This window comes from Salvelinus sp. IW2-2015, linkage group LG32 (genome assembly GCF_002910315.2).
Source record: "Salvelinus sp. IW2-2015 linkage group LG32, ASM291031v2, whole genome shotgun sequence".
Classification (NCBI taxonomy): domain Eukaryota; kingdom Metazoa; phylum Chordata; class Actinopteri; order Salmoniformes; family Salmonidae; genus Salvelinus; species Salvelinus sp. IW2-2015.
In genome coordinates, this window is record NC_036871.1 from 22883409 (window position 1) to 22900094 (window position 16686).

Below are 16686 nucleotides of genomic sequence, written 5' to 3' on the forward strand. Positions count from 1 at the left end.
AGCTTCCAGCACCACTGCTCTAACACGCTGGCTAATTGCTAACAGCTGCAGTTGAGATGTAGAGAGGATAGAAAGGAGAGGAACCCACCTGATCATGGGCCTTCTTTTTCTTCTTCTTCTTCCCCCAGCAACCTGAGCTCTCGGCATCCTTGCCGTTGGCATCGCCACAAAGCAATCCATCAAGCTCATCCGTGCCTATCTGCTGTCCCTGAGATGTCTCTGCAGCTAGTCGATACGAGAGGTTCCTCAAAATGCACACACAGTTTTCAATGGTCTGCAAGGACAAAAGAGGGAGATGATGAGAGATGAAGGGAAGGAGTGGGTGAAAGGAGAGAGGGGGAGACGAATAGAGAGAGAGAGAGAGAGAGAGAGACAGAAAGAGAGAGAGGAAGATAAATAGAGATTTGAGAGCAGTATTTCAATTTGAGGAGTGCCATGAGATGCTTTGCTTGTCGGCCATGTAGCGAACAAAGTAAAGTTATGACTTTATTTCCTCCAATGTGAGCGGACAGGATGTTTTAGGGATGCTATAAACTGGGGCAAATGCATGAGTTTGCTTTCGAATAGACAGAGCATGCAATGCAATAGACCATGACTCGGCATTTGATACAACACACACAGACCTTGTTACTAAACATTGCCTACTGTTGACAGTCTATTATTTCACGACATCTTCCACAGCGAAAAAGAGCAGATGCCAACCCTTCAATGCAACAATTAACAGTGGGAGAATTAAAGTATGGCTCTTTAACCAGTCTATAAAGGCAATTCAATTGGAACATTAATTGACCAGTCTGTTAAATGCAAACAGTAAAGCCAAGTGCAACTCTTTCTGATGTATGACTAACTCCTTGTACTCGTTAGATTGCTGTGCTGGATCCAGGCCAGAGCAGTACTGTAGTGACAATCCCATTGTAGTAAGCAGTGAGGCATTCAACACCGTAGTGGGGGACTCTGATCTTGTAAAGACTTTTCAGTGGGATTAGGGCCGCCAGATCGCCTTCAAACTGGTTGGCAGAAAGTAGTCCAGACATAACAAAGGCCCTCGGAAATCAAACGAAATAGGGCACTCATCTATAGCTCGTATGTAGAGGTACAATCGGAGGAGCTTTACGGTACCATAACCTACTGTACATAGTTATGAGTGTGGTAGAGAGGACAGATATGGAAGGAATTTCAATAGGGAAGAACAGTTTGTCATGGTTACTGCTTGACATCAGAAAAATGTAGTTGGGCTGCGCATCGCTCGAGGTTATCATGTACTGTATGTGTAACCGGTTTGAAATGGCTAGCTAGTTAGCGGGGTGCGCGCTAATAGCATTTCAATCGGTGACGTCACTCGCTCTGAGACCTTGAAGTAGTTACCTTGAAGTAGTTGTTCCCCTTGCTCTGCAAGGGCCGCGGCTTTTGTGGAGCGATGGGTAACAATGCTTCGAGGGTGGCTGTTGTCTATGTGTGCAGAGGGTCCCTGGTTCGGGGCGAGGAGAGGGACCGAAGCTATACTGTTACATATGTACCTAGTACCTAGTCCATTTTCTCTCAGATTCACAAGGTCTTCTACAAGCCATAAACAGGGGACCTTAAACCACATTGTCTGACATTGACAGTGTGTCAATTTCTCCATGCATGACCTGTGATTGAATCCTTCCAATAGTTGAACACTGACTAGTACTTATAGTGGATCAAATCTTAACATAATATAAATAGGCTTTGTTTCAATTATACTAAATAATCATTTCAAAGCAGGATACAAACACTAGCTCCATAGACTCTGAGGCATTCATTCGCAGGAAATTGGACAGCCGGTATGAGCTTTTGGGAAATGACCAGTGTAATCAGAGCTGTTGATGATCTGTGCTAGCGTCTAGCGTCTAGCCTGACTGCACTGTACTGTAGATCCTCATCACCAATACCAGGAAGTCAGCRCCCCCTATCCCTCCATGCAGAGCACCAGCAAGGACAGGAGAGGTGTTGAGCAGCTAAATCATGAATAAAGAAGGCCATTTACAGGGGATGATGAGGTGGAGAGAGCCAGGGAGGCAACCTGGACAACACACTGATCCAGATCCACAACATGGGACGTTTGTGTGTGTGTGTGTTGAAATGATGGGCAGCCTCTGTCTGTGATTCCCTCAGCATCATGTTAAAGGGTCTATGAAAGAAGATGAGAGGAACACAAAGTCAAACCTTGCTATCGATCTCGCTGCTGCCCAAGGCGGTCTGGATCACGTAGAGCAGAGCGTCGGTAAGGCCCTCGCACTCCCTCATCCTCCTGCGAGCCTCCTCCCCTGCAGAGCTCACATTCCTGCAACAACAGCCAGTCAGACATTTTTCTTCAGCATTGTATCACTGTCATATTGTACAGCTGGTAGTTAACCATCATCATGATTTTTCAGTTGAATTTCAGGACTAAATATTGTATATACTACTTCTTCAGTGCTTGTCATCATAGTTGGTTGAATATAGGATAACTAAATAACGTTAATGATGTATAGTTTGACACCCTGACAAGCCTGGCCCATCATGTTCCCACTCTGGGTGCATCCCAAATGGCACCCTATTCCCTATACACTGAGTGAACAAAACATTAGGAAAACTTGCTCTTTCAATGACATAGACTGACCAGGTGAATCCAGGTAAAAGCTATGATCCCGGCAGGTAGCCTGGGGGGCAGGGACATTGGGCCAGTAACCAAAAGGTTGCTGGATTGAATCCCCGAGCTGACAAGGTAAAAATCTATCATTCTGCCCTGAGCAAGGCAGTTAACCCACTGTTCCTCGGGTGCCATGGATGTCGATTAAGGCAGCCCCCCCGCACCTCTCTGATTCAGAGGGGTTGGGTTAAATTGCCAAAGACTTGTTTAGTTAATGCATTCAGTTGTACAACTGACTAGATCCCTAATCAATGTCACCTGTTAAATCCACTTTAATCGGTAGATGGAAGGGAGGAGACGGTTAAAGAAGGATTTTAAGCAGTTGGTTGTATGCGTGACATCTCAGAGGGTGAATGCAAGACAAAATATTTAAGTCCTTTGAATGGGGTATGGTAGTATGGGCAGGCGCACCGGTTTGAGTGTGTTAAGAACTGCAGCACTACTGGGTTTTTCAAACTCAACAGTTTCCCGTGTGTATCAAGAATGGTCCACCACCCAAAGGACATCCATCCAACTTGACACAACTGTGGGAAGCATTGGAGTCAACGTGGGCCAGCATGCCTGTGGAACGCTTTCGACACCTTGTAGTCCATRCCCCGACGAATTGAGTCTGTTCTGAGGGCAAAGGGGGTGCAACTCAATATTGGCAAGATTTCCTAATGTTTTGGACACTCAGAGTTTATTTTTATTTAACTCTTATTTTACCAGGTAAGTTGACTGAGAACACATTCTCATTTACAGCAACAACCTGGGTAATAGTTACAGGGGATAAACAAGCCATTTGTAAACTGGGGATGATTAGGTGGCCATGATGGTATGAGGGCCAGATTGGGAATWTAGCCAGGACACCGGGGTTAACACACCTACTTTTACAATAAGTGCCATGGGATCTTTAGCAAACACAGAGAGTCAGGACACCCGTTTAACGTCCCACCTGAAAGACGGTAACCCTACACAGGGCAATGTCCCCAATCACTGCCCTGGAGCATTTGGATATTTGTTTTTAGATCAGAGGATAGGGTGCCACCTACTGGCCCTCCAACACCACTTCCAGCAGCATGTGGTCTCCCATCCAGGGACTGACCAGGACCAACACTGCTTAGCTTCAGAAGCAAGCCAGCAGTGAGATGCAGGGTGGTATGCAGCTGACTGTAGGGTATAGTGCACTACATCCTGTCTCCTCTCCGCTGCCCTTTAAATGTCAGGTCATTAAAAGTCTGTAATGGTGCAGCCAGCCTGGTCTTATGACAGGCCTCTGTATGGACAACATGGCCTTTATCTATCTGTGTCTCCTGTTAGAGGCTTGGCCCAATTGATAGGGAGATTATTCTGCCATACCAAGAAAAAGAGCAGTAACTGCACATTTGGTCAAAAACGAGTTACTGACATTTTTGATWCATTAAATACATGCTTATAATGTGGTCAAATATCCTGCCTCCACTGTGTTGAGAAAATTGGGCTCATGTTTGCAGTAACTGAAAAAAGTTACAGTGAAACCAGGGACAAAAGCAGTAACTGAAAAAAGTTATAGTGAAACCAGGGACAAAAGCAGTAACTGGAAAAAAGTTACAGTGAAACCAGGGACAAAAGCAGTACTGGAAAAGTTACAGTGAAACCAGGGACAAAAGCAGTAACTGGAAAGTTACAGTGAAACCAGGGACAAAAGCAGTAACTGGAAAAAGTTACAGTGAAACCAGGGACAAAAGCAGTAACTGGAAAAAGTTACAGTGAAACCAGGGACAAAAGCAGTAACTGGAAAAAGTTAAGTGAAACCAGGACAAAAGCAGTAACTGAAAAAGTTACAGTGAAACCAGGACAAAAGCAGTAACTGGAAAAAGTTACAGTGAAACCAGGGACAAAAGTAGTAACTGCCATCACTCACATCAGTTACTGCCTTTTACCTTGGTTTCACTGATCTTTGGGCTGCAGTGTCTACGGTTTACCTTGGCATTATTTATTGTTCTTTGCTGATACAAGTATYAAACTATATGACACTGACAACCACATACAAATACATCTATGAACACAAGTTGTGTAAAAAAATTAATCACAATGGATTCCAGTTGGTGTACCAARCAAGAAGGCACTAACTGCCGTCTAGGGTCAAAGCTCATGTCAGAAGTCAGGGTCAATATGAATAAAAAATTGCCTCATGTTAAGACAACAGATAACCACATCTCTAGTGATCTGCCTACAACTCATTTGGCTGGACAATTTAAAAACTATAAAGCCATTTTTCTCAGTTCCACACTATGAGCAGTTAGGGCTCTTTTGCTTGGTAGGTCAGTATGGATGGCCTGTTTGTGACTCCGTTGGCACCTCCRGAACTTTGTAATGGGCCTGATAAACAAGGCAGACCATGGATCAATCTACTGGATCAGTATCTGTTCTGGAGATGCTCTTTCTAGGTCAGTGATGAGTGACTTGACTGTATAAGTGAGACGGGCTCTGGTTAGATAGAGACAGGGTCCTTTATCAGGTCGTTCCTAAAACACAGCAGTCACTGCCCACTGACCACCCCAGGGTGATACAAACAAGGAAACATGGAGCATCTTCAATAGGCTTGTTGACTCTATTGTGCATTGACAATCTAACGGTAAAAGGGCTTGTTGACTTTATTGTGAGTCTGATGAATAGTGATAATTAGTATATTCTCTTGCTGTCAAGGGCTATGCTCCTATTGACACCCTTCCGTTAGACACCAGCTGATCCCTGGCAGAGAGGCACCCTGTGAAGAATGTCAGTCAGCTAGCGTGCTGCGTTCGCTGTTAGCCATGGTGATTCTGTTCTGAAGACAGCCAGCGTGAGTGTCACAGGATGAGGGACAGGTGTGTGATGAGGCGGCAGGTGGCGAGGCATCTTAGTCCTGCACATTACATATTCAATCAAAGCTCCTGTTCTGTTGTTCCTTAACGACCGATGAAATTAATTAGCCTGCTGAGCTCAGGGATTTACAGTACAGTCATTCATACCTCACAGGCAGGCATTAAGACTCAGCACATTTCACTTACAGTGGGCTTCCTCCCACTCCACGCTGCTGCAGTGCTGATTGGTTATGCTGCAGAGGACTACCTGTCTGGTGGCCAATGGGAACGGGGCATGCCCACAAAGTCCACCTCCCTTTCATTAATCACTTCCTCCTTTGACAAGGTAATGTGTGGGCATATTAATGGTTTCAACTATTAGCAGATAATACCACTAAAGAGAAGCARTGACATATTGCACAGAGAGGGTAATGCACTGTAGGTAAAATGAATAACCCCAAAATTAACAGACAAGCAATGTATTAGCTAAGATCTCATTATTCTCCTTCTTCACAGATGCTTCTCTTGCTGGTACGCAGGAGGTGAGGGCCCAGATATAAAAGAGTAGAAACACTTGACACATAGCCAATTTTCTTCCGGTGCCAGCGCTATAATCAGAAAGTCTTTGACAATATTCCAGAATTATAGAATGCTTTAATGGAATCCTGCAGGGAGCAGAGCAGACAGTTTTAAGCCTCACCGAGTGCTGACATGGCGTTTTCACACAACATCCCTCATAGTGAAGGTAATTATGGGGAAGAAGCATGTTACATGGGCTCCCATAATCAGTCTGACACTTGTGGCATTCATTGTCTGTGATAAAACTTCCTTAATCAATAACCCTCATTCGTCAAGTCAATACTCACAATACGTACAAAGCTTCATGAGTATACTCCGTTTGAAAGAGCAATGTGTTACATCCTGCATTACCAACACAAAGAAACTGGGTGCAGGCAAGCCAGGCAGGGACAAAGCAGGGAGACATTCACCTGAAAGAAGCCGACCGCTCTGAGTGAAAGCTACACCAAGAAGAGGAATAGTCCCCAGAAGACACCTTACAACCCAGTGCATGTAACCTCAGGTTGACATACACTGTCATGACTCTAACCCTGCCACTGTGCTGTCACTTCTGCTTTGCTTGCTCTTTGGGGTCTTGGCTGGGTAAATGTAAAGAACCTTGTGACTACTGCTGATGTAAAAAGCTAGCAAACTTTATTAAATAAATTTGATCGATTGACCCGAGGGTCCAGTAACAGTACTGACCTGAGGCAGCCGGTGGCGTTGCGGAGCACCTGGGAGGAGTGCAAGTGCAGCTTGCGGTCTTCCTGATGGGGCGAGGTGTCCCATCCCGAGTGGGGGATGATGACAGCGTTGGTCAGCACGGCCAGGGCATCCTGGATAATGGGCATCTTCAGGGCATCACACGACGACAGGTTCCACAGCACACCTGAACAGAGAACATCAGATAGGATAGGACGTTGACGAACAGTGATTTAACGTGGGAGAATGGTCAGCTGTAGAGATCCCGGGAAGGGAATGGTGATATATTGTTGGATTTTTTTGTTGGAGAACAAAAGTTGAATATACTTCCTCTGAAATTAAAATAAGGATCATGTTGGACAAAAACTGTTCAAAACATTAAAAAGAAAATGGAAAACTGTAAGGCTCTATAACTGTTTAATAACTTGTCGCAAAACAGCATATTTCACCCCTAGTTTTGAATTAGTGAGAGGTTGTCGTGATTGTGCAATAAACCGGGCACCTGGGGCTTCATAGATTTATATATTTTCCCCAGTAATTTAATGTGCAAACCAGCCAACCTAAAAAATGAAGGAATTTTCTCTCGCCTACCAATTACATTCAAAGCCAGCGGCTTTGGCACAGCCTGTATGAGTAAACCACAAAGAGACAGAGGGAGGAAGCGCTCTCTCTCTGCAGCTGGGCTCTCCTCTCTCTTTAACCACACTGACTACGACTTCAGTCTTCCTCCTCAAGCTGGGGTGCTTTACTAAACACTGAACAGGGGCAATACGTGTCCACAGATAGTATACCATCCCAATTTACATATGACTTAAAAAGACAACCGACTCATGTGTCACTATAAATTGCTTTCATTAGGATGTGGTAGGAACATGGTGACTCTGCCATGGATGGTGTTAAGAAGTGAGCAGAAGCTGTCAGCCAAAGATCGAGATACATACACAGCACAAGAGCTGGCCGGTTATCTATAAGAGGAAAGAGGAAGAAAAGGGTGGAGGAGAGGGTCCTTCACTCTACAACCCTTCATACGCCAACCCCCCCCCCCATTTTTATTTTATTTTAATTATAAAGCAACACCTCACGGCACAAAGCCTCTCCCCCATGTGACCTACTTGCTGTGTGTACTGTATGTACTGACATGTATGTGTAACTGATAGATGCACACACACACACACATATTACATGTTCATGTTTTTAAATGTATGTAAATTGTAAACTCTTTTGTTCTGTAATATATTTTTAGTTCTCGTGTCAGCCCCATAAGACTAGCTGTCGCCACCGGCGTCGGCTAATGGGATCCTAATAAATACATCAACAATCAAACCAGAGGCACACCCCACACAGACACAGACACAGACACAGACACAGACACACACACACACACACACACACACACACACACACACACACAACACACACACACACACACACACACACAACACACAACACACACACACACACACACACACACACACACACACACACACACACACACACACACACACACACACCACCGAGCACTGATTGTAATGACCTTGACAGCTGGCCCAACACATTATAATTCTTGTTGACCTTCACCACGTCATGTCCCTCCTAGGACACCGTAGCCGTAGCATTTATGATTGCAATTACCAGTGGTGAGGCAGTCAGTCACTCTTCACCCGTTCCTCTCACAACAACAATGTAATTACATAGATCTACTTTAGTCTTATCAGCCATGTTGGGATGTTTTCCTTGTGGTCTRCTCTGCTCTAAATAACTAGCTGCGTGGCTCATAATTAGCGGAGACAGTAATCTTGCAGAGAGCATTACTTTACCGCGCTCGGGGCAGCGCACAACATTTCTGTGTTTTTAAAAATGAAAGAGCTGCTGCCTATAGCGGTGGCGGCGGTGGGCTCGGCCGATAATAACCGCCTATAACATCATCTTGTTCCAGTGGGGAAGAAAATATGGATGTTTTATTTCGCTGGATAGATGAGAGGTTAATTGCCTCAGCCTTACATCATCGGGGAGGCRGGCGGTGCKGGGGGGTGCGAGAGCATAATTTCGTGGGGAGAAAGCAGGCCGTCTGCAGAACTAGACCCAAATTATCTCTACGGGGGGTAGTGGAAGTTGAGGGCACTGTGCAGGTTGTCAAGGTGACAGAAATGGCATTTTAGGAGCATGACGTTTTTATGTGGTTCAGCCGCTATGTCGTGTAAGGCAGCCACTATGTCGTGAGCCGACAGTGATTCAGTGCAGATGACATTCCAATCAAATCAGGTCAAATCAGCCACTCTTTACAATGAGTCACTGTGGTACCGAAACAAATGTGAAGAAATAAAATAAACTACATCCCAGCTCCGATGGGATAAGACGTATAGATAGATGTCTGTATATCTATGTCTGTAGATGGCTGTACATTTCTACCATTCTCCTCCAACTACTACAACTTTTAAATGAATCTACTCCGATAACTCCTATCCCTCCACTAGATTAGAATAATTGTACCCTGGCTGTGTAAGAGCAGCAACAGGGGTTCCTGTTCGACATCACATGGAGTCCAGGATACAATCTACATCTTTAATCTCAGAAGACAAGAAATTTGCCATTAAAAATAGTTGTATTTTTTCGGAATAATCGTCTTTGGCTCCTCTAAATGCAACGGGGGCTTCTTAGAGCAGCGGGGGAAACAACAATCTTGTTTGGCTAACTGTGATGTCATAAACCACCGCTGCCACCGCATGCCTAAGAAGGGCGCCCCTTGGCAGTTGGTGACACRGGGAAGGCTCAGGGAAGGCTAGGAGACAGAGATAGACTGGTAAATGGTCCCGTTAATCCATGCCCAGTCACAGGAAGGGGAGAGGAAATTCAGGCGGCCACTGTGACTGATTTAAACAGCCAGAAGAGAAGATGTGAAGAGGCAGAATTCCTCTGGGCCGGCAAAGGTTTTCTGCAGCCTGATTAATTTGTGACAGGATGGACTGTGTTCCAAGCGTTGAATTGCTTTCTAATTTATATGGTAATCTCCGTTAAGACAGTATCAGCACAAATCATATATTCCTAAGCATTTCCTGGTTTAAAAACGTCTCTACAGTAAAGAATAAATCATAAAAGGATGCAGCAGCATGCTCTCTCTAAACATGATTTAAACGGGGATTTAACCTCTGACTTCTTATTGACTAAGTGCCTTTTGGCAATGTTGACTTTTAGAACATTGTCATTTAATAGATATCTGTGGTGCCATACCCCAATGAAGTTTCACATCATATTGTATGTCATCAAATATATGCATTTTCTGTCCAGTCAAGTCATTTGTGGATATTCGTGTTTTCATATTCAGTGTTTAACTAGCTGACTTATATTGATGAGCCACTATTATGGATGTTGATGTGACACGTCCCTTTGGGATTCTTTGCCTCTACAGCCTACCGTAGTTATCCAGCCCCCAGTAACAGTGACAGTTAAACATTAGATAACACGCCCATACGCATCCAGGTATAATCCTTTATAACTTGTTTTAAATACTTTTTATAATGTCATATAGCAAGGCTATGTTATGTCTCTCTATGTTATATCTTGTCAACAAACTCTGTTTACCTGTGAGCAGCTCCCTAATCTCCATGTCTGTGGTCTTCCTCAGCAGGCGGACCAGGGCTGGGATCCCCCCACAGTTCTTCAGGGCGATCTTGTTGTCATCGTTGGCCTTGCCGTACACCAGGTTCCTCAGAGCTCCACAGGCGCTGCGGTGCACGTCGGTCATCCTGTGATCTAGCAGATCCACCAGCAGCTGGATCCCTCCTTGCCTCCGGATCTGGTGAGAGGAACAGGGAGAGGAGAGGAAGGACGTAAGTGGATCCACTGGATCAAAATTAAAAGATAGAGCAAGAGCAGTACAAATATATATGCACTAGTATAGCTACTGTTCTTTACTGTTCAATTGTCTACAGCAAAAGTCATAGTTAGTCATAGTTTTCAGCATTGACAACAATATCCCTAAAGGCATCCCTATATAAATACTATTCTTCATTTCACTCAGGTACCTTTTCTCTATAAATAACTAGAGCCATGTCAAACACGTGGCTGCACACAGACAGAAAGGCCCAGGTCACACTGTCACAGTGTTCTGTCATATTAGTGACAGAGTGACAGAGGATGTGATGACCTGGCAGAGTGACACACACACACACACACACACACAGTCATTCATTTACCTCACAGCAAGGCATTAGACTCAGCACTTCACTTAGGTTGGGCTTCTCACCACTCCATGACGCTGCTTGCAGTGCTGATTGGTTATGCTGCAGGAGGACCTAACCTGTCTGGTGGCCAATGGGGAACGGGGCATGCCCACAAAAGTCCCCTCCCTTTCATTAATCACTTCCTCCTTTTGACAAGGTAAAGGATGGGCATATTAATTGGTTTCAAACTATAGCAATGATAATACCACTAAGAGAAGACAGTGACATATTGAAACAGGAGAGGGGTAATGCCACTGTACGTGTAAATGAAATAACCCAAATTATTAACAGATACAAGCAATTATTAGCTAAGATCTCATTATTCTCCTTCTTCAACAGATGTTTCTTGCTGGTACGCAAGGAAGGGGGGGGGGGGCCCAATATAAAAGAGTAGAAACACTTGACACATAGCCAAATTTTTTCTCCGGTGCCAAGCGCTATAATCAGAAAGTCTTTGACAATATTCCAGAATTATAGAATCGCTTTAATGGAAATCCTGCAGGGAGCAGAGCAGACCCAGTTTAAATCCAACCGGAGTGCTGGACTTGTAGCGTTTTCCACACAACATCACCTCATGAGTGAAGGTAATCTATCGGGAACGAAAGCATGTTAACATGGGCTCCCATAATCAGGTCTGACACTTGTGGCATTGGCATCATGTCCTGTGACTAAACTTCCTTTAATCAATAAGCCCGCATACCATCGTCAAGTCAATACTCACAATACGTTACAAAGTTCATAGTATATACTCCCGTTTGGAAAGAGCAATGGTTGACATCCTGCTATTACCTAAGCACAAAAGAAAACATGGTGCAGGCAAGCCAGGCAGGGACAACAGCAGGGGAGACACATTCACCTGAAAGAAGCCGACCGGCTCTGAGTGAAAGCTACCACCAAGAAGAGGAATAGGTCCCCAGAAAGAACCTTTAACACACCAGTGCATGTAACCTCAGGTTGAACTACACTGTCATGGACTCTTAACCCCTGGCCACTGTGCTGTCACTTCTGCTTTTGCTTGCTCTTTGGTCTTGGCTGGGGTAAATGTAAAGACCTTGGTGACTACTGCTGATGTAAAAAGTCCTATGCAAACTTTATTAAATAAACATTTGACGATTGCCCGAGTGGGTCCAGTAAACAGTACTGACCTGAGGCAGCGTGTGGGCGTTGCGAGCACCTGGGAGGAGTTGCAAGTGCAGCTTGCGGCCTTCCTGATGGGGCGAGGTGTTCCCATCCCGAGTGGGGGATGATATGACAGCGTTGGTCACCTCGGGCCAGGGCATCCTGGACTAATGGGCCAATTTCAAGGGAACATCACACGACGACAGGTTCCACAGCACACCTAAACCAGGAACATCAGATAGGATAGGACGTTGACGAACAGTGACTTAACGTGGGAGAATGGTCAGCTGTAGAGATCCCAAGGAAGGGAATGGTGATATATTGTTGGATTTTTTGTTGTGAGAACAAAAGTTGAACTATACTTCCTCTGAAATTAAAATAAGCGATCAATGTTGGACAAGAAACTGTCAAAACATTAAAAAGAAAATGGAAAAAATGTTAAAGGCTCTTATAACTGTTTAATAACTTGTTCGCAAAACAGCATATTTCACCACCTAGTTTTTGAATTGTGAGAGGTTTGTCGCTGATTGTGCAATAAACCGGGCAGCCTGGGGCTTCCATAGATTTCTATATTTTTCCCCAGTAATTTAACATGTGCAAACCAGCCTACCTAAAAATGAAGGAATTTCTCTCGCCTACCAATTACATTTCAAAGCCAGCGGCTTGCACAGTCCTGTATGAGTAAACCCAAAGAGAGCAAGAGGGAGGAAGCGCTCTCTCTCTGCGCTGGTCTCCTCTCTCTTTTTAACACACACTGGACGTACGACTTCAGTCTTCCTCCTCAAGCTGGGGTGCTTTTTATAAACATGAACAGGGCAATACCGTGTCCACAGATAGTATAACCATCCCAATTTCATATGACTTAAAAAAGGACAACCGACTCATGTGTCTACATATAAATTTGCTTTCATTAGGATGTGGTAGGAACCATTGGTGGAATCTGCCATGGATGGTGGGTTAAGAAGTGAGCAAGAAGCTTGTCAGCCCAAGATGAGATACCATACACAAGCACAAAGAGCTGGCCGGTTTCTATAAGAGAAAGAGGAAGGAAAAAGGGTGGAGAGAGGTCCTTCCACTCTACAACCCTCCATTACGCCAACCCCCCCCCCATTTTTATTTTATTTTAATTCATAAAGCAACAACTTCAACGAGCACAAAGCCTCGTCCCCCATCGTGCACCTACTTGCTGTGTGTAGCTGTATGTTACTGACATGTATGTGTAACTGATAGATTGCACACACACACACACATATTAAACATGTTCAGTTTTTAAAATGTATGTAATGGTAAACTCTTTTTGTTCGTGAAAATATCTTTAGTTCTCGTTCAGACCCCAGGTGAGGAGACGATAGCTGTCGCCAGCCGGCTCGGGCTAATGGGGATCACTATCAAAATCACACAACAATCAAACCAGAGGGCATCACCGCCACGATACAGATCAGCTAGACACAGACACAGACAACGACCACTACCACACACCACACACACACACGCACAACCCACACACACACACACACACACACACACACACAACACACACACCCACACACACACACTACAAGCGCCACCACACGCACACCACAAACAACCACACACACACACCACACCATCACACACACACTCAGAGCACTGATTTAATGACGCGCTTGACAGCTGGCCCAACACATATAATTCCTTGGTTGACCTTCACCAGTCATGTCCCTCCTTATGGACACCGTAGCCGTGAGCATTTATGATTGCAGATTACCAGTTGGTGAGGCAGTCAGTCACTCTTCACCCGTTCCTCTCAAACAACAATTGTAATTACAGTAGATTTACTTTTAGTCCTTATCAGCCAGTTTGAATTGTTTCCTTGTGGTTCTACTCTGCTCTAATTACTAGCTGCGTGGTCTCATAATTAGACGGAGCAGTAAATCCTTGCAGAGAGCATGTACTTTACCGCGCTCGGGGCACCACAACATTTCTGTGTTTTTAAAAATGAAAGAGCTGCTCGCCTATAAGCGGTGGCGGCGGTCGGGCTCGGCGATAATAACACGCCTATATACATCATTTCTTGTTCCGTGGGGGAGAAAATATATGGATGTTTTATTTCGCTGATAGATGACAGAGTTAATTGCCTCAGCCTTACATCTCGGGTGAAGGCAGGCGGTGCTCGGGGGGGCGATAGAAGCATAATTTCGTGGGGAGAATACAGCAGTGCCGTCTGCCAGAAACTACGACCCAAATTATCCTCTACGGGGTCAGATGGAAGTGAGGCACTGTGCAGGTTGTCAACGTGCAGACCAAGGCATTTTTTAGGAGGCATGACGGTTTTTATGTGGTTCAGCCGTAATGTCGTGTAGAGCGCCACTATTCGTGTACGACACGTGATTCAGTGCAAGATGACATTCAATCAATCAGTCAAAATATCAAGCCACTCTTTTACAATGAGTCACTGTGGTACCGAAACAAAATGTGAAGAAATAAAATAAACTACATCCAGCTCCGAATGGGATAAGACGTATAGATAGATGTCTGTATATCTATGTCTGTAGATGGCTGTACATTTCTACCATTCTCCTCCAACTATATCAAATTTTAAATGAATCTCTCCGATAAAATCCTATCCCTCCACTGAGTTGAGATAATTGTACCCTGGCTGTGTAAGAGCAGCAACAGGGGTTCCTGTTCGACATCACATGGAGTCCAGGATATCAATCTACATCCTTTAATCTCAGAAGACAAGAAATTGCCATAAAAATATTGTATTTTTTCAGATAAATCGTTCTTTGGCACTATCTAAATGCTGCAATCGGGGCTCTCTAGTCGCGGGGGACAAACAATCTTGTTTTGGCTAACTGTGATTCATAAACCACCGCTGCCACCGCATGCCTAAGAAGGCGCCCTTGCAGTTGGTGACACGGGGAAGGCTCAGGGAAGGCTTGGAGAAGAGATAGACTGGTAAATGTCCCGTTAATCCATGCCCAGTCACAGGGGGGAGAGGAAATTCAGGCGGCACGTACATGTGATCTGATTTAAACAGCCAGAAGAGAGAAATGTGAAGAGGCAGAATTCCTCTGGGCCGGCAAAGGTGGTTCTTGCAGCCTGATTAATTGTGACGTGGACTGTGTTCCAAGCGTTGAATGCTTTCTATATTATATGGTAATCTTCCGTTTAAGACAGTATCAACAAATCATATATTCCTAAGCATTTCCTGGTTTTACGTTCTCTACAGTTAAGAATAAAATCTCTAGATGCAGCAGCATGCTCTCTCTAAACATGATTTAAACGGGATTTAACCTCTGACTTCTTATTGACTAAGTGCCCTTGGCAATGTTGACTTTTAAACATTGTCATTTAATAGATATCTGTGGTGCCATACCCCAATGAAGTTTCACATCATATTGTATGTCATCAAATTATGCATTTTCTGTCCAGTCAAGTCATTTTGGATATTCGTGTTTCATATTTCAGTGTTTAACTAGGCTGACTTATATTGATACCAATTATGGATGTTGTGATGTGACACGTCCCTTTTGGATTCTTTGCCTCTACAGCCTACCCTAGTTATCCAGCCCCCAGTAACAGTGACAGTAAACATTAGATAACACGCCCATACGCATCCAGGTATAATCCTTTTAACTTGTTTTAAATACTTTTTATAATTCATATAAGCAAGGCTATGTTATGTCTCTCTATGTTATATCTTGTCAACAAACTCTGTTTACCTGTGAGCAGCTCCCTAATCTCCATGTCTGTGTCTTCCTCAGCAGGCGGACCAGGGCTGGATCCCCCACAGTTCTTCATCTCTGTTGTCATCGTTGGCCTTGCCGTACACCAAGGTTCCTCAGAGCTCCACAGGCGCTGCGGTGCACGTCGGTCATCGTGATCTAGCAATTCCACCAGCTCAGCTGGATCCTCCTTTCGCCTTTCCTGGCACGTGTCTGGTCGGCCTAGAAGGAATTAGCGACGCGAGAGGAGAGGAAGGACGTAAGTGGATCCACTGGATCAAAATTAGAAGAATGAGAGGCAAAGTACGCTCTACCATAACTGCGGTCTTTTCGAACAACCTTGCTTCCCCTACCCGCTGGTTCTCTTCTAGCATGTTCAATATTGTCTACCAGCACAAAAGTAATTTTCCCACCATCGTCTTCATGTGTGCGATAGTCTTATTCCCATAGTTCATAATTTGTACAATCAAAAGTATAATAAGTCTCTGCCGTATAGGAGTCCTCTCATCTGCTGGCGCAGTATACAGAACTTCCCAGCAACTCATCTCGGTAGATTCTCTGTCCGAATCCAACTCAGCATGCGTGTCCTTATATAAGATTGCAAGCTTGACCTAGTATATACAATCATACACATAGCAGCTCCACTAATACAAATCACGTGGGGCTGCTAGCTACCCGCACGCATACTAGGTGCTATCTTGCATATAAGCCCAGGTCTGTTATGCTGACTGTATCTCCACACTATGCGCTCTCGCTCTATATTAGTGAAGGAACGTGACAGCAGGATTTTGATGCTGATCCTGGGCTCTACCCGGTGACACACCACACTCATACAACACACAACACCTCCTCCACATCCACACACACACACCACACACATCTCACACACACACCACAACACACAGCACAACCACCACCGC

The 16686-nt window shown here is 44.7% G+C and overlaps 1 protein-coding gene across 9 annotated transcripts in view; it reads right to left on the bottom strand.

Annotated features, from left to right (window-relative positions):
• The window catches only part of LOC111956711 (catenin delta-2), a 145832-nt gene that overhangs the window by 9706 nt on the left and 119440 nt on the right, over positions 1 to 16686 (bottom strand). For all 9 annotated transcript variants that reach the window (XM_023977244.2, XM_023977246.2, XM_023977248.2 and 6 more), the window contains 4 exons: positions 10297 to 10510; positions 6721 to 6904; positions 2188 to 2305; positions 89 to 274 (listed from right to left, as the gene is read on the bottom strand). In XM_023977244.2, the coding sequence (XP_023833012.1) occupies positions 89 to 274; positions 2188 to 2305; positions 6721 to 6904; positions 10297 to 10510 (702 nt within the window). The remainder of the gene's footprint in view (positions 1 to 88; positions 275 to 2187; positions 2306 to 6720; positions 6905 to 10296; positions 10511 to 16686) is intronic.